The following is a 26,142-nucleotide window of genomic DNA, read 5'->3' on the forward strand; positions in this document are numbered from 1 at the left end:
ATACATGGGAGACTGTGTGGCATTAAGGGGCATGCCATGATGACATGACGTTCTCTGGGAAACCTGCCTTGCAACATTGCTCAGCAGTGTCTCAATAGACCGTACTCATTATTGCATAACTCACACTGTCGCTCGTGTTAGCGCTGTCATCGCACTGTTTAACCCATTTAGGCCTAAAACTTGTGGATGCTTTAACTATTAAAAAAATAGCAGATATACAAGCTCACAGCGCGGCACCAAGTGCCGCGCTGCGAGCTTGTAGATCTGCTATTTTTGAAAAAGTCGTGAAAATGTGTGCAAATCTTTGAATATATGTATTTTTAAAGCGAACGTTTGTAACTCAAATTTTGCTTCTGCGTGGTCCCTGGAACTAGATATTTTGAGATGGGGGTCCGTGGCCAAATACATATCAGTTTGGGGGTCCTTCACATGAAAAGGTTTGAGAACCACTGACATAGTAGTCTCTCAAGAACGGACTGAGCTCCATTTAAGTGAAAAGGACCTTTTCTTTGACGATGGCGAGCCAGATTGCTGACGTAGAAACATAGGTTTTTCAAAAAGTCTTAGAAGGATTCAAAAGACACTTATAGAATCGGGTAAGAATTCTATTTTTCACGATTTTTCAAAAATAGCAGATCTACAAGCTCGCAGCGCGGCACTTGGTGCCGCGCTGTGAGTTTGTATATCTGCTATTTTTCAATAGTTAAAGCATAAAATAATGATACACAATATAGTGTACCCGTTCTGAATGGGTTAAATAAATAAATAAATACATAAATAAATATATACATAGTGCTACCCTGCCATGCAACTCAACTGATGCCAAAGACAAGTTGCTTTTTACAATAACCCCAGAACATGTATACCCCAGTACATGCCTTATAGAAACCTTTTAATCAGCCACTAAAGAAGTCATCTCATAATCTCATAGAAATTCCAAGTATGTGTGAGCTGCCAAAGAAGAGGTCTGACAACTAAAAGCAACTCAACAAGTATGTTGGTGAATAAGATTACCATGCTTCTGAAATGAGTTTGGATTAAAAACATTTATGACCTTAAATCACCCTTTAAGGTGCATTTCTTGTCTACAAAGTAAATGAATTGGTTTAACGAAGGTGGCTTGTCAGTGCCTATGTTAGTTATGGCAGTGTTCAACACTATGGCTTGTGCACCGATAAAACAATCTCCCTTCCCTACTTACTGTTTCAGAGTATTTAGGGGATTGACTATAATCCTAATTGCACATCGCAATCCCATTAACTGTAATCTCCTGCACCGAGTGTCCGAGAGGATGTTAATGATTCAGTATTTACTAAGTCGGTCAAATGAATGTTAGCACCGCCACTGAACTCCTCCCAACAAAGACCGCCTTATTAATCGAACAACATGGGTTTCATTGGTGATTCACCATTGTGTCCGACATCAATCTTCTTCCTCTTCTTGGAGAAGTCCTGTCCCTCCATACGAGCAAAATAAAAACGGGAACTTTATAAATAATAAAAATAACATCAGTCCCATAAGGTGCACAGTGCTGCAGAACTCCAAGCAATTGGCAAATTGAGCACTTCTAGGTATTAGTTTTCTATGAAACAGGATTATCCAGAGTCAGTGTACTGTAGTGTTGGGCGGTGTACTGTAGCTTTATACTCAAAGCTGGTTGGAGTGATGTTGCGTTAATGGCTACTTAGCTGATTATGAACAGCTATGGAACTTTTTTTACGAGCTAAAATGGATTGTGTTGCACGCGTATCCAACTATCTGATGATGGGCCTGATCCAGGCCGGGGAAGAGAACAGCAGTGGGGTAAGCCTCCGTCCCGTTCCTGCTGAAAAAGGGTTGGAACTCAGGATCTGGATGGAGGGTGGGTCTGCGGTCTAGCAGTTCTTAGCTGACGGACTTGAGGGTGGTCCAGGGGTTGACGCCACGCACAGCTATGGGCACTTCGTTGGCAAAGATGTGGTTGCAGAGCTCCTCCAGCGGAGGCTCCGGGTCTGACGTAGCGAACTGAGCTGCCTCGTCCACCTGCTTCCGAATCTCCATGTCCATTTCCTGAAAGGAGGAGAACAGAAGAAGTCATTTGTACCCATTAAGACCTGACAAATACCTAGAAAATGTCTTCTAAATCCTAATGGTTTTCTTAAAAAAAAAAAAAAAAAACGTTATCTGTAGTGCTCAAAGACCCGTTTTTATTTTTTGTGGGAAAAAAAAATCAATAGCCCAAAACAATGGATATAGCCAAATAGTTTTCCAAGACCCTTGATAAATTCAAAACCATTTCCAGGACAGGAAAAAGTTTTCCAATTTCAAAATATTTCCAGGAATTTCATGACCCTTTCATAGACCCTGTTGTCCTGCTCCTGTGACACACTGGACCTGCCTTGTTCTGTCTGAGGCACGGTTGTACTCTTCTTCCCAGTACGGAATCTGACTCATAACGGCTGTGAAGACAGTCCCACTACTGTGTCCACTGAAGCATTCCCATTACATGTTATTATCTGGCATGTGGGTCATTACAGTAGTAGTGAGTCACCTTTAGACACTCTACAAGGGTTTGCTATGAATTCACCTCGGTTTGTACGTCTAGACCAGTGGTTTTCAACCAGTGGTCCTTGAGGGGTGGTCCCCAGCTAAATGAAGTAGAGTTGGTAGCCAAAAATGGACCCTTACAGATTGGTAGCCAAAAATGGACCCTTATAGATCTTTAACTCTTGAGTGTCAAATTAAACCAAATGGACCCATAAACTTTTACGTCCTCAAGAGTTAAATTATTGTTTAGCATCTGCATTACTAAATTTACAAGAAGTCTATACAATTAGAGAATGCAGAACAATAAATATACAGTATATACATGTTGGTCAACATTTGGTTCGTATCTCTCCTATGGTACCATATCAATACAAGATGGAATTGTGAAGAAAATATTATCCCACGATGAGAAAATATTTCAAGTTTTGGTTCCGAGTGTCCAAATCTAATCAAACAGTGGTCTGTGGCTCAAATGCTGAATAAACAATGGGCCTTGATATGAAAAGGGTTGAAAACCACTGCCACCGCTACCATGCCGCACTGTGCGTCGGGCACCACGCTGCCCAAGAGAAAGGGGGGAAAAAAAAGGGAGAGAAGACAAGACGATCATCATCATAATAACTAATGCATTTGCTATGCCTAAAAATAATAACGGCATGCATGTGAGCATCCCTGGCCCTGGCATCCCTGACCCCATATATCCTGCTCAATGGTTTCATCCATTTGAACTGGGGCCGGGGCCGCAGCGCAGTCTGCGACTCACTCTGCACTCACTCACACACTGACAGAGTGGAGATTCGACGGTCATAGACTCATCTGATGCATTGCAAATGCAAGAATCAAAACAATTTCCACGTCATGTGAATTAACTTATCCCTGCCCAGCTCTGAGTGATTCATATTTAGTTGGAAAACTATGGAATATCAACTTTGTCAGTGCTGTTATTGCGGCCGCATTTACTTCCAAAACCTCCACCGGCTGTCCGTCCGTCCGTCAGTCAGTCAGTCAGTGAGTGAGTCACACGTCACACTTTTGCCCTGCTCATATCTCCACAACCGTTGCCCCCATCCATGCCAAATTTTGCACACACACTCCTTACCTGCCAAACTACAACCTCCAAGGACCCCCGGAGCTCCAGGGACCCCCAGGTCCCTGGGGGACCCCCAGGTGTAAAGAAATGTCCGTCCGTGAGTCACGTCACACGTCACACTTTTGCCCTGCTCATATCTCCACAACCGTTGCCCCCATCCATGCCACATTTTGCACACACACTCCTTACCTGCCAAACTACAACCTCCAAGGACCCCCAGAGCTACAGGGACCCCCAGGTCCCTGGGGGACCCCCAGAAGTAAAAAATGACCAAATGTGCAAAAATGACCAAATGACCACCCCAACGGGGCTGCTCACGGGGAATTCCCGGGGACCACCGACTCCTGGTGCTCCAGAACCGATGCAAAAGTGGTGGCGCCCCCAGTGGAGGACCCCCTACACTGCAGCTCACATAAAATGCCGTAACTCCGGCTAGGAGCGACCGGGAGAGCCGGGGCCGGTACCTATTCGTCCGCCTCGGCGGCGCGGAGACCCCACCCCTCATTTCTCACATGGCCCTCTTCTAGCGCCACCATGAGGCCGATTCTTGCAAAACACATTTTTGGACACTGCTCCTAAAATTTTTGCCCTAAAATCACGCAAATCGGTACACAGTATGTCTACACTCATGTCATCAACATGGATCAGGAAGATTTTGGAAAAACACATTTTTGCCCTATTTGTAGGGAGTCTTACTGGTCATAATAGTGTTATGGTACTGTGCAGTTAGATATCTGTTATATGCTGTTGTTATATAAGCCAATGTTATGGCTCATGGTTGCTGTTACAGCGTGCAAAACCCAGAAAACACCAACATAACGGTACCTTAAACTCCTCAGGAGAGGCCATGTTGTTGCTGAGCATGCGCTCCTTCAGCATGGAGATGGGGTCACTCTTACTGCGAACTTCCTGGATCTCCTCACGCGTACGATAGCTGGGAAGAAAGAAAGTTACATCACAGTTACACCTCCCTTCTCTTCTATAGCGCACAACCTCACAGCAACACTGTCTGTACACAAGATTTAACTAGAACAAGAAACCTTGACATTGGCCTGTAAATGCCATTAATTTGCTAAGAACATAAATGTAAACGAGTCAAGAGTAGTGATGGGACGTCCATGATCGATTCGTTCTAAATGCTTCGGTCTTTGGCGTGAATGTGAATGAACTCGTTCACTTCCTCAAACTGTTACGTTATGGCTTGAGTTCATGGTTCAACTGGGTAAAAAAAAACAGGGTAAAGACAAGGAAAAGGCAAAACAGGGATAAAGAAAAGGCAAAAAAGTGGACTGTGGTGCTCTCAGGTGTTCATGATGTAATCACTGATTACTGAAGAGACCATAGGGAGTACTTGCTAAACAAAGAGCAAGACATGGAAACTAGAGCAAAGTCACTTTGTTTAGCAAGATTACAAAGAAATCAAGAACTAAATCAGGAATTGATGGGAGGATGGCTAGTAGGCAGGGTATAATTATCCCCTTCTCCGTGCAGGGAAAACGGTGGCCAAAGAGAAATACAAAACAGAGTGGCCAGAGGCAGAGACGGGCATGTCTGCTTAATAGACTCCATGGACAGTCATTTGGGATCAATACAAGTAGGAAAATGAGCCTAGATGGTATTTAGTCTGGAGTTGTCTTTTCAGCTCTATAATATCTATGTACTTCTGTCGGTCACAGGGTCAAAGGTCAACAGGAAGTCTCACCTGACCCCGGGGTCACTCATGCTGTGTCCATGGTAACGGTAGGTCTGCAGCTCCATCAGAATGGGACCCTGAAAGGTCAGAGGTCAAGAGGTCAGCCCTTTATCCACAACTTTCCAACGTCCCATCGTGCATTGCGCAGAAGGTGTGCGGCAGCTTCCGGCGCCGCAGCCGAATGTGATCTACAAGCTCACAACGGTTGCATCTGCGACGCGACGTGAGCTTGTATGTCTACTGTTAACCGGAAGTGGCCCGCAGATAATGCTACAGTAAATTCTCGCGGAAACAGGTGGATAATAATGCTCCAATTAAAATGTACCTAAGGTCACCTCAGTGGCAAGACACATACAATAGCATGTCATTGATATACGGGCAAGTGACATTACTCATCATCGCTGTCAGGTTTGAGCTTGTAGATCTGCTGCTTTTGAATTTGATAGCCTGAAAAGTTCGTTTTGGACATAATGAGGTTTCCACCTGACAGACGTTAGGAGGGAAAATATGAACCACTTAAAACCCAGCATCTGTACCGTGGGGAAAGCTTACGCTTAAAGCTCACGATGAGATTCGATGCGTTGTGAGCTAGTAGATCTGATATTCGTCACCCACAGTATATAGGGCTTAAGCGGCGTTACAATTTGTTGTGCTCAGGTGTTGCACTCTGAAATGAGCAGATCTACAAGCTCACAACATGTCGTTGTGAGCTTGTAGATTGGCTATTTTTGGCATACAGCCAACTTGAGCCAAGTGAAAATCAGACATTTCGATGCCATCAAGGCCTGCCAAAAATAACTTTTAGTCGACTAAATCAACTGTAGATTTAGTCAACTAAAATATTCAATCCAAATGTTCCTGCCAAAATCAACCCTGGCTGTGAATGAACACAGTCCACCCACCTTAATCCACAGAACATTCTAAGGGCTGCGAATCAACATGTCACTGTGGTGCCAGTCCACTCACCTTGCCCGCTCTGCAGTGCTCCGCTGCAAACTTGGTGGCCTCTCTGACACACAGGACGTCCATTCCATCCACCTAGGAGAGGAGAGGCAGGGCTCAAAAAGGTCAAACTAAAGTAGGTCAACACAGAGTAGCTAGAACCTGATGGCAAATACAAATAAACACTAAATCTGCTTTTTTCCTCCCAGCAATGATATTTGATAGAGGGAAACGGGAGGGGATCACATAGTACATAGGGTTTAAGTGCTTAAGAGCTCTATTCCAATATCATATATCTGTTTACAGAAAATATATATATATATAATTGAAGTTCATTTAACAATGTTAAATATGGTATTCCCATTTTGGGCAGGTCATTATAGGCAAAGACCGCTAAATAAAACGTTAATATCTCTCATTAGAATATGGAGGAGCCAGTGAATCAAAGTGCCATGTTTATCAAAACGTAATTTAAATTACTGTCATGATGGCTGACACTTGGAATTTTGTCCCCTCAGCCATTGCTGCACTTAACAATCTGCTAAACAATCGCCCCCGTCGCTAAGAGGGTTTTTTCTGTGTATAGTGGGGTACTGATGATCTGTCTTTGTGATATGTTTGTGTTGTTATATGGTTATGTGTTGTTTCTTGTTGAACAGACTGTGAAGACAAATTTCCCTTCGGGGACGATAAAGCTTATTATTACTTATCTGCTTGACTGGTTACTGTGTCTGTTGATTCACTCATCTTCAACGGTTACCGATACACTTAAATACACCACGGTCATCAACTGCTATTATCAAAACACTGACGCGCAATGATACCAGATGCATGTGTTGTGGTTCTCTTTTTTCTCCCCTAGATTTTTCTCCCATGATATTTTGTAAGCCATTTTTTTCACCCAGTGTCAATTGTCTAAGACTCTAATGTAACCCTGGGCACTAAACTCCCTAGCCAACTTGGGGAGAGCAACGTACTGACCTCATGCTTCCTTCTATGCACGAGGAGTCCAAGCCGTTTCATTTCACCTGACAAGGGGGAGAGTGTGTGTGTGCGCAGTATCGTACATGAGCGTCAATAATCTGGATGCATGCTCACACCTGGAACTGCCAGCAGGTCTCAGTGAGCCTCCTGTTCTAGTCTAGGTCCATCCAGGCCAGCTGCAGCATACTGGGCCACAAAGGCTAGGCTGCAGCTACCGCCCACGACCACACATGTTGGTATGCCTCTCATTTGGAACCCAACTGTACATATACAGATCTAGCTCTGGTCCATAGCGTTAGTGGAGTTCTCACTGTGTTCCTCTACCTCCGCTCCGGCTTGGCAAAACCTGCTCGTCTGGTCCGAAAATAAATACTGTTTCGCTACACACCAAACCAAAGGTAACAGTGGGGAGCTGAAAGCTTACTATAATTAGTGGACGCAGTCTGGGCCCCCCACCACATGCTTAACATACATTTCTAGGCCAAATAACAAATATTCCACCGGATGGAGACACTCTTCCTGGGTGAAGACTGTTTTTACGAAACAGCGCTTCCAACGTCGCAGAGCCGAATAACACCCAACGAGACTAATGCTCTGTTAATGCGGTCCTCTCACCTGCACAGCAGTAGTAAATTGGCACCGTGATGACGACAAATACAAAACTAGAAGAAGTGGAGTCATCTTCATCTGGTGGAATATTTAGAAATGTATTTTAAGCGTGTGGTGGGGGGCTCAGACTGCGTCCACTAAGTAGAGTAAGCTTTCAGCTCCCCACTGATACCTTTGGTTTGGTGAGGGGCGAAACTGTTTGTTATTTTCGGACCAGACGAGCGGGTTTTATGGTTTTGCCAAGCCAGAGCGGAGGTAGAGGAACATAGTGTTAAGGAGAATTCCACTAACGCTATGGACCATGATAGCCGATACATATCCATCTAGAGCAAATGTAATATTGTGTAAAAAAGCATGCAGATGCCCTAGCACCCCGAATCATAACTGACTGCGGAAAGATCCCACTGGACTTCAATCAAATTACTTCAGAAGGTTGACATTTCTCTATTATAAATCCTTGTTTTGAGTGGTCTCGTGTAATATTGTAATATTTTGAGCTATGGATTTTTTACATTAATGAGCTTTGAATTATATTACAGAAGAAAGTGTACTTTTACAAAAAAATGTTTTAGATGGATCTGTAAAGGGTAAAGCGTCATTATTCAGCCATGGGGAGATGCACTTTTGTATTATATAAGTGTGGGTCTCACTCTGATCCCTGGTACATAGTCTCCTCTCTTGTAATAGTCAGTGCTGGCCGAGGCTCTCTCCACCGACGTCCCCATGCCGTACTTATTGTTCTCACAGACAAAGATACACGGCAGCTTCCACAGGGCCGCCATGTTGAAAGCCTCGAATATCTGGCCCTGGTCACACAAAGAGAGGGGACAGGAAGGCATTTCAATAACAAAAGACACTGATCATCCCCTGAAGCTCTACTTCTATCTTATGCAATCGGGGGCGAAGATACAGATCCCTGAAGTGGGAAAAGTTTAGTTTTAGCAGGAGCTTTGTCCCCTCAGCTATGATGCACTAAACAACACACAGAAAACTATCCTATCGGCGATAGGATGGTTTTCTGTGTACAGTGAGGACCTCATGTTTTGTCTTTGTGATAGGTTGTTGTGCGTTACATTATTCTGTGTTGTTGTTGTTTTCCAACAGACTTGTAAAGACAAATATCCCTTCAGGGACAATAATATTAAATTAAGACCAAAGGCTGAATATACAACACATGCTTCTAAATCAGTAGTTCGCACACTTTCAAGATTTTTCTAAAATGTTCAAAAGTAGCAGACGTACAAGCTTGCAGCACACTGGGAGCTTGTACATCTGTTATTTTTGAATAGCTAACGCAAAACAATTTAATGACACAGATGCTTTCCTGGTTTTAATGGGCTGAAGAAAGCCACAAAACAAGTTATTAGACATATTTCTGATCAGCAATGCAGTGAATCATCAGCCACTTGCAACTCTGTTCTCACATCACATCACAAGTTCAAGTTAATACGTGTAGGTGTAAAAGAGTGGGTGAAATAATTAATTGGTACACAATGTTTTACAGCTTTAAAATGAGTCATAATATAATAGAGAGAACAGAAATAAGATCGAAGGAAAAAAACTCAACAGGACAACGTCAGACAACTAAACATCAGCCGGTTCTCTCTGTGCAAGCGGAGACGACAGTCTCTGGCTCTCACCTGATTGGCCGCTCCGTCTCCATAGAGCGCGACACACACTTGGTTGTTGCCTTGGTACTGGCAGGCTAGTGCTATACCTGCTCCCAACGGAACCTGGAGGACAGTACAAGGTCAACTTGAATTTAAAAAATAAAATACAAACACGCCAATAGGGCAGGGAAGAGTGTTGTGTGTGTTCGTTCAGTCAGACCCAACTGTACAGTATACATTATTTTTGTCATGAAATTAAACACACCCACCTCGAGCCACCCAGCGGCCACCGCAGACACAACGGTTCACAACCCGGAAATAAGCGGCAGTCGAGTTGGATGCATTTTATTTCATGACAAAAATAATGTATTTTACAGAGTGGGTGGGGTGCTGAGAGGTTTCCCACTGTGGAGAATAGACACAAAACTACCTTTGGAATGGTGAGTAGTGAAGTAGTTTAGTTTATTTTGACTCAAGTTGAGCACTCATAGGGGCTGAGAAATCCCGGTCTAGTCATTTAGCAACGGGTCTGTCAGAGCGTCAGTGTAGCTAACGCTCTGGACCAGAGCTGTGTAAACTGTGTGTGTGTGTGTGTGTGTGTGTGTGTGTGTGTGTGTGTGTGTGTGTGTGTGTGTGTGTGTGTGTGTGTGTGTACGCGTGTGTGTGTGTGTGTATGCAGTATCATACATGAGCGTCAATCATCTGGATGCATGCTCACACCTGTAACTGCCAGCAGGTCTCAGTGAGCCTCCTGTTCTAGTCTAGGTCCATCCAGGCTAGCTGCAGCATACTGGGCCACGAAGGCTAGGCTGCAGCTACCGCCCACGACCACACACATGTTATGAATGTCTCTCATTTGGCTAACTGTACATATAATGGTAACTAGGGCTGTCACGATTATGACATTTTACATGAAGATTAATTGTCGCTCAAATAATTTCGATTAACAATCCAACTGTGTTATTGTCGTCGACAATTACATTTCTGTTTGGCTTTTAGGCTTTGAAGTTGCACATAGCAGATATGACACATAACCTACATATACTAAAGAAATGACTGACATGTTTGACAACTTTATACTTTAAAAACAACATTGATAGTGGAAATAGCCGATCAATAGCCGATACAAGCTCACAATGTGTCGCATTGCGGCACGTTGTGAGCTTGTAGATCTACCATTTCCACTATTTTGGAAAATGTTTGAAAATATATAAAAAATGTTCAACATGGAAACGATTATGACAAATAATTGCGATTAGGCAATTATGTAATAATTGTGACAGGCCTAATGGTAACACGTTACTCATTTAGCCATGAGGAGATGCACTTATGAGTAGTCTCTATACTGTTATGTTTTACCTGTGCCCCCACGATGCCGTTGCCACCGTAGAAATTTGGTGCGTACATGTGCATGGAACCGCCCTTGCCTTTGGCCACACCCCCTTTCCGACCTGAGAGAGTAACACATAGCAAAGATTGTTAAACAGGAAGATATGCCATCCCAACTGGAGCCACTAGAGTAGAGGCCACGTGGTACACAAACCCTACAAATGGTCTCCTAGGTGGGCGACGGCGTCTGACAAGAATCTTGTGCACGTCCCATGTTTCGTGGTGCTAGATCACGCGAGAGTCTATTGCTGGGACAGAGAAAGGTCGATAATGAAGTAGATTTCCCCCTGATTTTGTCTCTCTGAGAAAGGTCATTTTACTATGAAAAACCTGGGTATATTATGTGGCTTGTGACGATCAGGTTCAATATTTAGTTAAGCGACCGTGAGGCTAAAGTATGGTTCAGAAGATGTGTTCACCTTCACTCTCCCGTTGGAATGAATAGACTCCAACCTGCTTCTGGTCTCCTAAAAAGGCTGCCCACTTCACACAGATATGGATTATGAAAAGTAAACCGCAAGTCCTGCTATATCCGTCTAGGAATCAATATGGCTGGATCAGATGCAAGGAGCACAGAAAACAGGAGGAAAGTAACTAAAAAAAAAAACATTCACCACAGCTGACCCTTTCACACTTGCAACCTTGTTGGCTTGCAGTGGTGTAAAGTAAGTAAGTACATTTACATAAGTACTGTACTTAAATACAATTGAGGTATTTGTACTTTACTTGAGTATTTCCAATTTACAATACTTTTACGTCTACTCCACTACATCTCGGATCCAAATATTGTGTGTGTGTGTGTGTGTGTGTGTGTGTGTGTGTGTGTGTGTGTGTGTGTGTGTGTGTGTGTGTGTGTGTGTGTGTGTGTGTGTGTGTGTGTGTATATATATATAACACATACATAGGCTATTTGAACATTAATTTATTTGCAACACCAACCATTAGCAGCCCATACATCCAACAGAAAAGTCCTATCTGATTCTATTAAAAATTTTTAAACTTAGCACATTGCATAAGGAAAGCTTGAATTATCCTCTATCTGCAAAGTGTTTATTTCATAAAAATCCACCGTAGATATGTTATGAGCTACTTTCTGTCAATAACATTCCGTGCAGGGATTATTTTTCTAGTGTTGGGAATTTGGAAGCGCTCGTTGGAAATCACTGAGGTCCTGAGTACCACCTGTTTCTAAATTTCATATAATGCAGGAGGCGGCAGGGCGCTGCGCTATTGAAAACGAGCACTTCCAAACTCCAACACTTAAAATCTAGAGTTGCAATTTGCGGCTACATTTTTGTTAATGATTTATGTCTCCTTTAGACCACCCGATGTGTTATGTGTAGGTAAGCTCCAAGAGAAAAGAGCCAAGCCATCACATTAATATTAACATTGAGTAAAGGCTCACAATAAATGCACCTCAACGCAAACATTCGACAAAATGATTTACTTCGTCTCACCTGTGAGCTCAGCCAGGATCTGTTTGACAGACACGCCACGCGTGTACGTGTAAGCGTGGGCACGGTAGGCAGTTATCAGATGGTCGGTGGGGTTAATGGCTGCCTCAATGCCCATGGCACAAGCTTCCTGAGTAGATATTAAATCAACGGTCAGTCAGAGTACAAGCATTTCACAGTGTGCATTGTCTCTCTCTAACCTTCCTTAAGGGTGCTGGTTAAGTTAAATGCATTCACCAGGTGTCCAACATTAAGAGCAGTCCCAGGTTTCCAGAATCGTGCACACCTGTTCCTTGTTCATTTTCCCCATGGCTTTGTTTGATTGGCTCAGAAGCCGATTACAAAACACAGGCCCCCATTTTCCCATTTGCTCAGAGGCTGATTTGAACACAGCCGGTCCCCAGTTCAAATCTGATTCATTTGGGGGGTTCCCCAGTACAAATATGATTATTTTCAGGGGGGTCGTGGCCTGAAAAGGTTGAGAACCAATGACATGGAGAAGGAGGAAGTAGCCGCAAATTGCAACACTAGATTTATTTTTGCATATGTTGAATGTTGGGTTGCAATACCTCCCATAGGCAGCCAATGCATCCAACCGTTTTTGTTTTTTTTGCCATCTGATTGTATCTGATTGTATTAAACGTCAAACCAACATTGCGGCCGTATGGACAGCTTGAATTATCCTCTGTCTATCTGCAAATGTGTTTGTTTCTTAAAAACCCACAGTAGACATTTTATGAGCTACTTTGTCAATAACATTCCGTTTAGGTGATCATTTTTTCTAAGTGTTGGAGTTTGGAAGCGCTTGTGGGAAATCCACTCAATGGTCCTGTGTACCACCTGGTTCTAAATTGCACATAATGCAGGAGGTAGCGGGACGTTGCGTTATTGAAGACGAGCGCTTCCAAAGTTCAAAGATTTATTGACAGAAGGTAACTCATAACATGAGTTACTTTCATGAAACAAACACTTTGCAGATAGAAAGAGGATAATTCAAGCTTTGCATAGAGCCGCAATGTTGGTGAGTTTGACGTTGTTTAATTCAATCAGATAGCCAAAAAAACTGTTTGGATGCATTGGCTGCCAATGGGAGGTATTGCAACCCAAGATTCAACATATTAAATAAAGAAATCTATTGTTGCAATTTGCGGCTAAGGAGGGATATGATCTGACCTGTCCGTCAGACCTCAGAGTTGACAGAAGAGTCCGTCATAGAGGTGACAGAAATGTGTATATTTCTGACCTGTCTGTCATCAGGGACGTGCAGCGATTGTTAGAGAGGCAGGGGCTGACATTTCTAGAAGGGCCTTTTGGTGAAAATATCGAAAATAGCAGAGGTGTATTTTCGAGAGGTCGTAAGCATATTAAAGTCAATACTGGAGATGTGGCGTACAGCATGGATTTCTACACAGAGAGGGCAATTCTTTCAACATAAGATGCTGCACTCAAGTCCAGGAGCGTTTGGACAAGGCAATTGAATGCTGCCTTCAGGTATGGCATGGAAAGAGGGCATTTGCATTTATTTGATCATATTAACTCATTAACTGCCAAAAACGTGAATCCCTTAAAAATCCCGTTGTACCACCCTGCCACGCCCGTGAATCCCGTAAATAAATAAAAAAATAATTTTTTTTTTTTTTTTTTTTTTTTTTTTTCAAAAAAAATTTTTTGGACCCCAAAAACGTTAGTAGGCATGATAGCGATCGCGAAATTGCTTGTTTAACCCCCATACAACCCCCATACAACTCAGGTAGCAGACCTCCAAGCTCACAACAGTGTAAAACATAATGGCTGCTATCTCATGAATGCCTGAACGGATTTCCATTCGGATTTTTTTGTTTGAAAGCTGTGAGCAATGTGGACACACGTGGTGCATTATCTAGGCATGGGTGTGCATGATCCGTGCACTATGAATTACATGGAAGTCTATGGAGACGAATGGCAGTTAAAGAGTACGAAGGTATTGTTAAATGGCAGCATATGAGTTAAAAACTGCATTCATGGTCGGGAGAGCACTTTTTACAGACGGGTAAAATGGCAGGGGCTCAAGCACCCTTTGGTGCACGTGCCTGTCCGTCATAGAGGTGACACTAGTATTCTGACTTGTCCGTCATAGAGGTGACAGTATTCTGACTTGTCCGTCATACACGTGACAGTATTCTGACTTGTCCGTCATACACGTGACGTGACAGTATTCTGACCTGTCCGTCATACAGGTGACAGTATTCTGACCTGTCCATCATACAGGTGACAGTATTCTGACCTGTCCGTCATACAGGTGACAGTATTCTGACCTGTCCGTCATACAGGTGACAGTATTCTGACCTGTCCGTCAGATAGGTGACAGTATTCTGACCTGTCCGTCATAGAGGTGACAGTATTCTGACCTGTCCGTCATACAGGTGACAGAAGCCCCTGATGATCTTCTGCTTGTAGAGCTGGTCAGCCTTCAGCTCCATCCTCCTCATGGTCTGCATGCTGTTGTAGTAGTGCAGGCCCTGCTCCCGCGTCAGCTCCGCCTTCTCCGGAGGCCCCTCCTCCAAGCGGTGCAGGTCGCATTTCTATTGGCCGGCCCGGAAGAGGGACACACACAACAGTCAAACATGTAACAGCATTTATTTACGCGTACAAGTGGCTAAATATGTATTGTTAGACACAAAAAGCCCATTCCCGTGGGCATATGTGACTTATGGAGGCTAGTGGTGTTACTGTAAATAGCAATAAAGAAATCGCCAGCTTATTGTGTCTAAAAATACATATTTAGCCACTTGTAAGCATGCCCCCACAAGTCAAAATCACTAAAATCGCTAAAAAAATAGAAAGCAATCAATGAAAACATTTTAACACTCATCTTCTTTTCTTTTTTCTAATTACAATCTAAAATATGAACCCTTGTTGTAAAAAAGAAAACAATATTTTTCTTTGCAGTACCTTGATGTCGAACGTGGCCTGGGAGGTGAAGGTGCGCGAGGAGGAAATCACTACGTTGGCCGCCTGGGAGACAGAGACAACAAAAACAAAACACACGCGCTCATATACATCATAATACTGTAGCTAACTACACATCTCCACAATGAACAGTGGTTCCTAAACTTTCAGGCCACGACCCCCCAAAATAATCATATTTGAACTGAGGACCCCCACCCTGAAACGCATTGGAATTTAGTTTGAGACGGTTCCACAGATAAATATTGTGAAAATAGCTGATCTACATGCTCACAACCCCTCGCAGTGCGAGGCATTGTGAGCTTGTATATCGGCTATTTTCAAAATATTTATCTTAGGAAATATTTGACAATTTGTGCAATGTTTGACAACTTTTTATAAACTTGCTACAAAAAGTTCGGAAAACTAACTTTGGTCGATTATATCTCCCCTTTAATAAACCCAAATGGTATTGAGTTTTATATATTTTTCATCGTTGATTTGTCACCTTTACAACAAGGTACAGCTTGTAAGCATCGGGCATTCGAGGCATGAGCTACACAGCCAAGCGTGTGGGTAGCGCCAACCAGAATTTTGCCAAAATGGCTTGCAATATACTGTTCGGCATTTACTCTCGTTTTGGGCTTCCCTGACACTGAGCTTAACATTAACAAAGTGTAAAAATGACCAATATGTGTTGTTTTTTCTTTTCATTATTACTGTGGGAGAGTGCAATCATTCAATGCCCCAAGCAACAAAGGTGAACACCAAAAGAACAGTATTGCAGGCCTGCCAGGCCATTTTGACCTTTTTTGGAGGGGTGCTACCCACACGTTTGGCTGTGTTGCTCATTCCACGAATGCCAGATCCTTACAAGCTGTACCTTGTTGTAAAGGTGACAAATCAACGATAACAATGATATCAAACACAATACCATTTGGCATAATTAAAGGGGGGATATAATGGACCGAATGTTGGCAAATATTTGGTCGGCGCTACCCACACGCTTGGCTGTGTAGCTCATGCCTCGAATGCCCGATGCTTACAAGCTGTACCTCGTTGTAAAGGTGACAAATCAACGATAAAAAATATATAAAACTCAATACCATTTGGGTTTATTAAAGGGGAGATATAATCGACCAAAGTTAGATTTCCGAACTTTTTGTGTCAGGTTTAGTATAGTTTGTTTGTTACTTTTGACATATTAAAACGTATAATTAATATCCCTTTCATTTTAGAGGTATTAAAAACTTCTTAAAAGTCCTTAAATTGTCACTTTAGAAATGTGTAGATAGCCTGTATACACTTATACTGTATGTTGGTTTGTTTACTGTTGAGTGATAAAAATATGTTGCACAAAAACCATTTGGGGACCCTCCTGGGAGTCCCGACCCACAAGTTGGGAACCATTGCTCTACAACACAATGTATAGACATGCACACAAACAGCCAAGAGTTTGCCTGTCCCTTTACATACCAGGTGGAGGGTTAGTGGGCATGGAATCAGATTGGAACAGTTCTGATTCTGGGGTTACACTGGGTGATGGAGCTTCTATATTTTTGGTGTATGTATGTTATTCTGTCTGGCTGATAGGTTAGTCCGTCACAAGGGGGCATCCGGGTCGTGCCCGCCCCACACTGTGGAGACAGTGGTTTGACCCCCCTGAGGTTTGTCTCGCTTGGCCGCTAGGCCCGGGCCCTTGAGTTCTTTTCCTCCTACAGGTTAAGATATAATGTGATCCTCCTCACATGTTACCAACTCCCAGTGAAACCACTCACTGTTAGGTGAAAAGATTGGGGCCTTGTCAGCGGGGGGTTTGGGCCGTCATACCTGAGGGAGGGGGGGGGGGGGGGGGGGGAGCGGCGGCTGGCATTTCGCCTACCTCTCTAATTCCTGCAAACGCCACTGGTACAAATGGATCCCATAGGGTCCATTAGGGTTCCATTGTACACTCTGAGTTACAGACCTGTTATGGTCATCTCTTTGTGTTTCAGGTAATATTATGGTGGGGCCACTTTGAATGTCTGTGACAAAATGGAATTCTGACAAGAATGTCCACAAGCCAGCATGGCAATGACCCCTGAGGCATCTGGTTGAAGTCACATGTCTACTTGTTACAGACTAACATATCGTTAGATTATTAGACTATAGGTCTTTTATTATGCACAAGGGATAACATTTTGCTCGGGCCAATGAATGCACATACATTCAAGACGAGGTATGCCTAATTCTAAATTTAAAAAAAGGTTTGTAAAAGAAAGTATGTCCTCTCCTCACTTGCAGAACACCCATAATGTGTTTATGTCCATGGGGGGTATTAGAACAACAAGTCCAGTTCACGCCCTCCCTCCCCAGGGAAACAGGTGGGGGAACTCAACTGGGAGGGTTAGTAGTAACAACAGGGACCAAGGCCTCATGGTTCAAGGTCAATTGGCATAAAAACAACTAACTAAATTGGCAGTGAAAAAAATGAAGGTTAAAAAACAAGGTCGGCCCATTTGTGCGATATTAATAGAATAGACCAACAGCAAAATGCTGACCTCGACTGAAGAGAAAGTAGACACTGACTTTAACATGCCATACCCTGAAGAAGGCTGTGCTGGCCGCTACGCGTGGGTCAGTTTTTAATGACTATTATGAACTAGCCACTTGTCTTCAATAAAGGCTTTTTAACTTTCACCAGAAGTTCTTCTCAGTTCAGTCTTCTTGTATTTGATACTGATTGGTGTCTTTGCGATTTACCTTCCACCACGGCTTGCTGACAATTAATGTTAGTTTCCCACTCTGCCATATAAGCAAGCACAAATAAATTACCACACAGGACAGAGATTCTTACAGGGCAGGCTAGTGGGTCGACCTGGACACTGGCTAGTTGGTCCATCTGGACACTGGCTTGTGGGTCGGTCTGGAGAAGACTGGCTAGTTGGTCAGCTTGGACACTGGCTAGTTCCTTAGCCTTGACACTGGCTAGTGAGTCGTCCTGGACTCTAGCTAGGGGGTCAACCGGGAGAAGACTGGCTATTTGTTCGGCTTGGACATTGGCTAGTGGGTCCACATGGACACTGCTGGCTAGTTGGTCAACTTTGAGAGGATTGGCTGGTTGGTCAGCTTGGACACTGGCTAGTGGGTCTGCCTGGATGCTGGCTAGTTGTTCAGTCAGTAAATTGGCTAGTGAGTTGTCATGGACACTGGCTAGTGAGTCGTCATGGACACTGGCTAGTGAGTCATCATGGACACTTGCTAGTGGGTCCACCTGGACACTGGCTAGTGAGTCGTCATGGACACTGGCTAGTGAGTCATCATGGACACTTGCTAGTGGCTCCACCTGGACACTGGCTAGTGAGTCGTCCTGGACGGCTAGTGGGTCGTCCTGGACACTGGCTAGTGAGTTGTCCTGGACACTTGCTAGTGGGTCCACCTGGACACTGGCTAGTGAGTCGTCATGGACACTGGCTAGTGAGTCGTCATGGACGGCTAGTGGGTCGTCCTGGACGGCAAGTGAGTCGTCCTTGAAAGCTAGTGGGTCGTCCTGGACACTGGCTAGTGAGTCGTCATGGACACTGGCTAGTGAGTCGTCATGGACACTGGCTAGTGAGTCGTCATGGACACTGGCTAGTGAGTCGTCATGGACGGCTAGTGGGTCGTCCTGGACGGCAAGTGAGTCGTCCTTGAAAGCTAGTGGGTCGTCCTGGACACTGGCTAGTGAGTCGTCATGGACACTGGCTAGTGAGTCGTCATGGACACTGGCTAGTGAGTCGTCCTGGATGGCTAGTGGGTCGTCCTGGACGGCAAGTGAGTCGTCCTGGACAGCTAGTGGGTCGTCCTGGACACTGGCTAGTGAGTCGTCCTGGAGAAGACTGACTATTTGGTCAGCTTGGTCACTGGTTAGTGGTTTGTCCTGGGCACTGGCTAGGGGGTCGTCCTGGGCACTGGCTAGTGGGTTAGCCACACTGGTTAGTGGGTCGGCTTGGACGCTGGCTAGAAGGTCGTCTTGGACACTGGCAAGTGGGTCAGCCTGAACAGTGCTGGCTAGTTGGTCAACCTCGAGAAGACTGGCTAGTTGGTCTTCCTGGACACTGGCTAGTTGGTCAGCCACACTGGCTAGTTGGTCTGCCTGGACACTGGCTAGTTGGTTAGCCACACTGGCTAGTTGGTCTGCCTGGACACTGGCTAGTTGTTCAGCCACACTGGCTAGTTGGTCTGCCTTGACGCTGGCTAGTGCGTCTGCCTGGAGAAGACTGGCTAGTTGGTTGGCTTGGACACTGGCTAGTGGCTCGGCCTGGACACTAACTAGCTGTGGAGCTCTAGCACTGACTGGTGGTGGTTTGGGTGGTTGTCGCTGGGTGGCGGTTGCCATGATGGCAGGCGTCGCAGCAGGAGAGGTTAAACTGGCGTACTCTGACAGGCCAATCAGCAACTGGGGGAACACAGGAGCCAATCATTCAAAACCAAAAGCATTGCCAGAGAAGATCATTGGATTAAAGCAAAATAAAATATCATGACTGAAATGTTGTTAGGCCAAGACAAGTCCTAATATGAGATTTGTGAAACAGCGTGAAAGGAGCCCCCACACAAGCATTGTGTTAACCATAAACAATAAATTAGCACAACGATGGCCATACCATCATTTTGTATTTTAAAACGCCAGAACCTTAGATTTTTTAATGAAATATCTGAGAACTGAGATCATTATGATTTTCTGGAAGATTAAACATGTATTCTATTGCTAGTTTGACCTCTTCAAATACTCTTTAATCTTATTGAATTTGAATATCGAATAACCTAAAACAGGCGAAGCTTGTAAATCGCCTATTTTCGGTGCATGGCATGCTTTCATAGCAGACATGCTGAGTTCTATGGAATGGAATCCTTATCCAAATGACTGAAGTTTAATGAGAACTTTAATACAATGAGAGAGTTTCATGAATGAGAACAGCAGGAAGAAGTGAGGAGTGAGCAGCAGATTCTACGACATAACAGTCACAGTCACAGACAGGGAATATATAGACAAAGACCAGCCCAACAACAGTGTCTTAAGTTGAAGTCATATTTCACTTGGTATAATAAGCCTACAATTTCAACATCTGTTTGAAGCAACATGTCGATCCATCAGCAACTGTCTGAGGCATCGACATGACTTCTGCTGCAGTTGCAGTTGCATGTGCATCCAATTTTATTAAATATCTCAACCAACCAAGACTGCAATTGGATGATAGTCAATTTGTTCATTCTAATTTTGTTTCCAATTAAAAGAAATGTTAGCTTATAGCAGTGATGAATGATGATGATTGAGGAGACAGCCAGTGCTATTAATGGACTGCTGAAGCGCTCATATATTTGAGTACAAGACTATTCTTAAATATTATACCAATGTGAAATATCACATTCACACTCTGTATGAATGCGATACACTGTAGTACTGGTGCACTGCATGCTCATAAGAGAAATGCATTCAACTACTAAAAAGCCCATATGCATTGTAACTGTGGGATTGTTAACTCATTTAGTGCCCCTGAAATTAACGGATTATAAAGTCCACGATGCCACCTTCAGGCTGGCATCACCGCCGTTATCTTATTTTGAAGGCCAGAAGTCCACCACGCAATCACTTCCGGTCTGACGTCATCGGATCGTGCGCCGGAACCGATCCGTGTCCACGTGGAGTTGTTTAATGGTGGAACGGAGCTTTTATAACTGTGTAACATAAGCGAGCATCTGCCTCCATCCTAGCTTCTAAAGTGTAGTTTTGAGATAATGGACATTAAAGATGAGATCCCCCGTCCACCTCAATGTTATGGATGGGACTATTTTGTGCTCGTGGAGCCGTGATGATGCGAAATCAGCGACGGATTTCGTCTCCGGACCGGCGGCCATTCTTCTCGGTAATGTACTCGCCGTTACAGTAATCTATTACTTTTCCCGAGATATCCCGTGAATGGCACTACATATACTCGAGTACATTTCGCGAGACATCTCGCGAATGGCACTAGATGAGTTAACATTAATTTGACACTAGGCCTGTCACAATAATTTGATATATATATATATATATATATATCTTTTTTGCATATTTTTTTTTCTTTTTTCATAATTTTTATCCCACGATTTTGCAACCCATTTTCACCCAGTGCCAATTGCTTATGTAATCCTGGGCTCTGCTCTCCCTTTGCCGCGCCTGGAGAGACAACAGACTGACCTCATGCTTCCTTCAGTGCATGAGTAGTCCAAGTTGTTTCTTTTCACCTGACAGGGGGGATTTCCCTGGGATGGACGTAGCGTGTGGAAGGAACACGTTATTCCAACCAGTTCCTTTCCCCTCCATCAAGCGCCCCGGCTGGCCAGGGGGAGGCATTATTGAGACCAGGATTACTGCATGTTTTGTGAGGGTATCAACCCTAGGAGACACGGGGAGAACATGCAAACTCCACACAGAAAGGCCCTGTCGCCGACCCCACCTAGGGTGTGGGCGCTGATGACACGGAGGGAGAAACACGCCCCCAGCACCCACAGCATCCCCCGGCGGGAATCGAACCCAGGACCTTATAGCTGTGAGGCGAAGCGCTAACCACTGCGCCACCGTGCCCCATCTTTTTTGCATAATTGTTAGAATTGTTTCCATGTTGAAAAACGTTTTCAATCATGTTGAAAATAAAAATTCAATCATTATCAGAAACGGTGGAAATGGAAACTCTACAAGCTCAAAACACGTGTTTTGGGCTTGTAGATCAGGCATTTTCACTATTCATATAAAGTGATTACATTTGATTAAATTATTTTTTATTTGTCATAATATTTTATTCATAATGTCCAATGACAGAAACACAATTAAACAGTTAATTGCAATATTATTTGAGCGACAATTAATCGTGAAGTAAAATGTCATAATCAATTTGTGACAGCAGCCCTAATTTGAAACGTGTGTTCCATCCATGGAAAAGGCGAAATTGCACACAGTGGTTGGACAAGTGGGAATCAGAGAGGAACTACACAAGCTGCTTACCTCTGACACTGTCTGGGCTCCCTAGAACACAGCCATGGGGAAGGAGAGGGAGAGCCATTACAGGAGCATTTTGAAAAACAAACACACTGACTGGTTGTGTGTGAATGTGTCTGACTTTGTATGAGCGGGAAGGAAGATGAAAGCAAGCAAGGATGAAGCAACTAGTGGGACAGCTTAATGAGAGGATAGATTATCAGAACCATATTATGATCATTTGTCCAGAAGTGCATGCATCCACAGTCCACACTCTACAGACATGCATGTTAGGGACATTGCACTGCATGCATCTACGGTAGTACGGCACGGACATTGTCCTCAATCTCCTGCATGCATCCAAAGACACGCATGTTAGGGACTTTGTCCTGCATGCACAAAAGACATGCATGAACACATTCGTATAAAATAATATGTCTTGAGATTAGGGATGGGACGATATGAAAAAAGAAATCGCGATTTACGATATTATCGTGATAATCAAAATCCATTATCCTGGAGCGGAACATTTGCCGATCTACAAGCTCACAACGCGCCGCAGCGCGACACATTGTGAGCTTGTAGATCGGCTATTTTTTGGCAAAGACATTTGATAGAGTGAAAAAAGACTGTATCAAGTATGTATATTATATATAAATATATATACATATATTATGTATAAAAGTACCTTTTACCAATTATAGAGGGTTTAAGTGGTACCGAATATGCAGCTCGGCAAATAAAAGGTGAATTGATCCCAGTGCATGACAGAGGAAGATATCACGATGTATTCAATCTCCACCATACGATTATCGTGAGTGTTTTTTATCGCGATAAACGATAATATCGCGTATCGTCTCATCCCTACTTGAGATATGTCTAGGGTGGAGTGTGTTAAAAGGTACTAGGCCATTGCCCATTGGGAGCGCATGACCCTATGTCAATTTAACCATTGTCAGCAGGGTACTTAGTGCAGTACTCTTATCCTACTAAGGGACAAGTCTATGACACAGTGTTAAGTTTGTAGACTAGATAATTTGATATTTAGTCGACAAAGACTGGACTAGACTAAACGATTTCAGACTACTAAGACTAAATCTTTGCTGTCAAAATTAACACTGCATTAAGACTAAGACCAAGACTAAAATACTTTGAGATTTTCATATTTAGTCGACTAAGAGACTAAACCATTTCAGAAGACTTAAGATTAAAACTAATAACTACATTAATACATAATTTGCTGTAATAATTAACACTGCTATGAGCCTATGACGTCTGTACTGGGCATAAAAGGGACAGCCAACTGAGCAAAGTAAGAGATATATTCATATGGGCATCAATGGGACACAGACAAGACAGAAATGGGTGGACCTTCCTCAAAACCCACAAATCATATTCTACCTAAGATGGCAGGGGCTAAAAATAATAATAAAGAATACAATCTGTAACAAAACTTTGTGGCAAGTTATGTGTAACTGAAATCGCCGCCGAAAGGAGGTCAACACTAACAGCATGGTCACACAACAAACTGATTACATATTACACCGGCCATTGTCGTCCTTGACCAAAGGACCAGACTCTCCAGGCAGGCAGTGCTTACGGTTAGTATGGACGCACACACTCAGACTGACTCAGTCGCTCAGTCACTCAGAGGAACAATACCAGAGCACTGCCACCACAGTAAAGTATTGTGTTGTCGTCCACTATTAAGCAGACATCAGTTAATCAGTGCTCACATCACAAGTTATTATTAATCAGTGCTCACATCACATCACAAGCTATTAATTTTCGGGGACACTGGGACAGGGTTGGCAGCAATTGGCATCAATAAGGCGGATTAGAGCATCCAGGAACCTCCAATGCTTCCTTCCCACCTCAATAAGCTCATCACACATTATTCACAGTGGATTTCACAAAGCAAACTGCGATGTTCATTTCATTCATGCACAAACGTCATCATCCTGAATGATTCGCGTTAACATGCATGCACGCTGCAAAAACCGTTAAAACAAGCACCCACACGATATGGCACCCCAGTTCACTTCACAAGGTCAGCATCGTGCGGAAAAATCTACAAAACGTGCATCAGTCTCCGGAGGTACTTATTCCCCTTTTAACTCACCGCATTCTTCCCAGTGATCCTGGAGATGAGAGCCAGCATAGTTTTCATTCTACTGAAGTGAATGAACACACAGACAGACGACCTGAAGGAGAGGACAGGATTTATTTTGAACTCCACAGGATGACTGAGCTGCTACTTCCCTGTTGGTGTCCGTCTGGAAAACTCTCCCGTGTGCCTCGTAGCTATATGACAACAGTTCCGCGCTAGAAAAGCGGTTCCTGCAGAAACTGCGTGGGCTCGCTGAGAACACGCACAAATGTAGTACAGTATGAAATGTACACAGGACAGTGTCCTGAGGACACATCCCTCCTCAGATGGACTTTCGATTCAGCTCAAGCCCAAGCAGTAATAAATGTTAATACAGAATTATTGATAAGAGTGGAGCCCATAAGCCTAGTGTGTGTATGTATGTAGACTATACATCTATCTATCTATCTATCTCTCTCTATATATATATCTCTACACACAATCATGTTATGGCACCAGGAAAGACATACATGTAGACTAGATTTTAACAGTGATTCTAACATACATTTTAACCATTTGTGACTCAGCGTGACTGAGGGGCAGTCATTTCGGAAGGCAGGGTTTTTCACTACTGCTAATATGATTATTATTTTTTTCTAAAATGAAAAAAGCCACAACGCCAGAGCTTAACTCTGCATGTAAATAAGACTTTTTTTTAATTAATGTGAGAGATCGTCAGGTCATTTGCAGGTTAGACATTTATTTAGAACTTGAATATCTCAAAAGTAGTATTTCAGTATGGCATCATTCTATAAGCCATATCTTCAAAACCGTTGGGTCAATCTCCACAACCAATATATAATTTTGTAGCTATGATCCCCAGCTCTCAAATGAAATGAAAAAATGAAAATGAGAAAAAATGCAACGACTAGCAGTCAGCTACGCTGGGACACATTTTAACTTTGGTGTTTCTACTTTGGGCACGTTGGGCAACAAATGTTCGGGAGGCTCTCTCCATTCCGACATGTCGCCACTCCGAAATTGACTTCTTATTGTCGGAGTGGCGACACTCCCATAGGGGTTAGGTTTAGGGTTAGAGATAGGGTTAGTGTCGGGATGGAGACATGTCGGAGTGGAGAGATGCACTCCAAATGTTCAATCCTTCTCAAAAACATTCAAATGATTTTTTTCTCCAACTTTCTTTTCACAAAAATATCAAATCTACAAGCTCAAATAACAGGTAATTAACCCTTCAATATACACACTTGTCTTCTCCTAGATTTAGATCAAGGTTTCTCAAGTCCATGGTTACCGCAGAATACTTTGATAATATTTTCAGTGAATGTTCCCCGTCTAGGAATGCTGGGGTTTTACGCCAGTGTGTCCTAAATGGAAACAAATATTCTCTCCAGTTACACTCCAGACATACTGTATCTTTGGGAGAAAGATTTACATAATTACGTACCATTAATATGACAAACAGTGCTATAAATTAACAATGTAATTCAGGCAATACCTATTTTGCAAGCTTAGTATATTGGGTAAATCATGGCTATTGTAGAAGAATAAGGATTCTAGGTTTCATGTGGTTACATTTATCATTTGTTCATGGTGATTGGTGAATTAAATTAGTCATAATAAAAGGAGATTTTCAACAGTATGTAGTCTAAAACCATGACAAAGAATCTTGTTGTGTATGGAAGTTTTTGATGTTACTATAAGTAAGTTAAACAGATCAGGAAGATGCAGGACTGCAATGTCAGGAACCAAACTTCATACTTTATTGTAGATTTCAACACAGCGGAGAGATACTTGCGTCTCCCTCCAGAGCTTCCCCTAATCTGCCCCAACACCAACG

The 26,142-nt window shown here is 43.4% G+C and overlaps 1 protein-coding gene across 1 annotated transcript; it reads right to left on the minus strand.

The window, feature by feature from the left end:
• Positions 1–717: 717 nt before the first annotated feature.
• pdha1b (pyruvate dehydrogenase E1 subunit alpha 1b) lies at positions 718–24,444 on the minus strand. Its single transcript, XM_080751934.1, has 11 exons — positions 24,318–24,444; positions 15,229–15,291; positions 14,685–14,858; positions 12,301–12,427; positions 10,814–10,905; positions 9,485–9,577; positions 8,495–8,650; positions 6,276–6,347; positions 5,319–5,386; positions 4,442–4,550; positions 718–2,049 (listed from the first exon to the last, which is right to left on the minus strand). The coding sequence occupies exons 1-11, from the start codon at positions 24,363–24,365 to the stop codon at positions 1,885–1,887; spliced, it is 1,167 nt and encodes a 388-aa protein (XP_080608060.1). The 5' UTR covers positions 24,366–24,444; the 3' UTR covers positions 718–1,884.
• Positions 24,445–26,142: the final 1,698 nt, after the last annotated feature.

This window comes from Nannobrachium achirus, assembly GCF_963921795.1.
Source record: "Nannobrachium achirus genome assembly, chromosome: 21".
NCBI classification, from domain to species: domain Eukaryota; kingdom Metazoa; phylum Chordata; class Actinopteri; order Myctophiformes; family Myctophidae; genus Nannobrachium; species Nannobrachium achirus.

Bases quoted from the DNA above. Each gene is read 5' to 3' on its own strand.
- pdha1b (XM_080751934.1), bottom strand. From the start codon at position 24,365: ATGAAAACTATGCTGGCTCTCATCTCCAGGATCACTGGGAAGAATGCG. The intron at 14,859-15,228 runs GTACTGCAAAGA...GCCGGCCAATAG, and splicing joins AGGCCACGTTCGACATCAAG to AAATGCGACCTGCACCGCTT. The intron at 8,651-9,484 runs GTGAGAGCCAGA...TTGTGTGACCAG, and splicing joins GAGACGGAGCGGCCAATCAG to GGCCAGATATTCGAGGCTTT.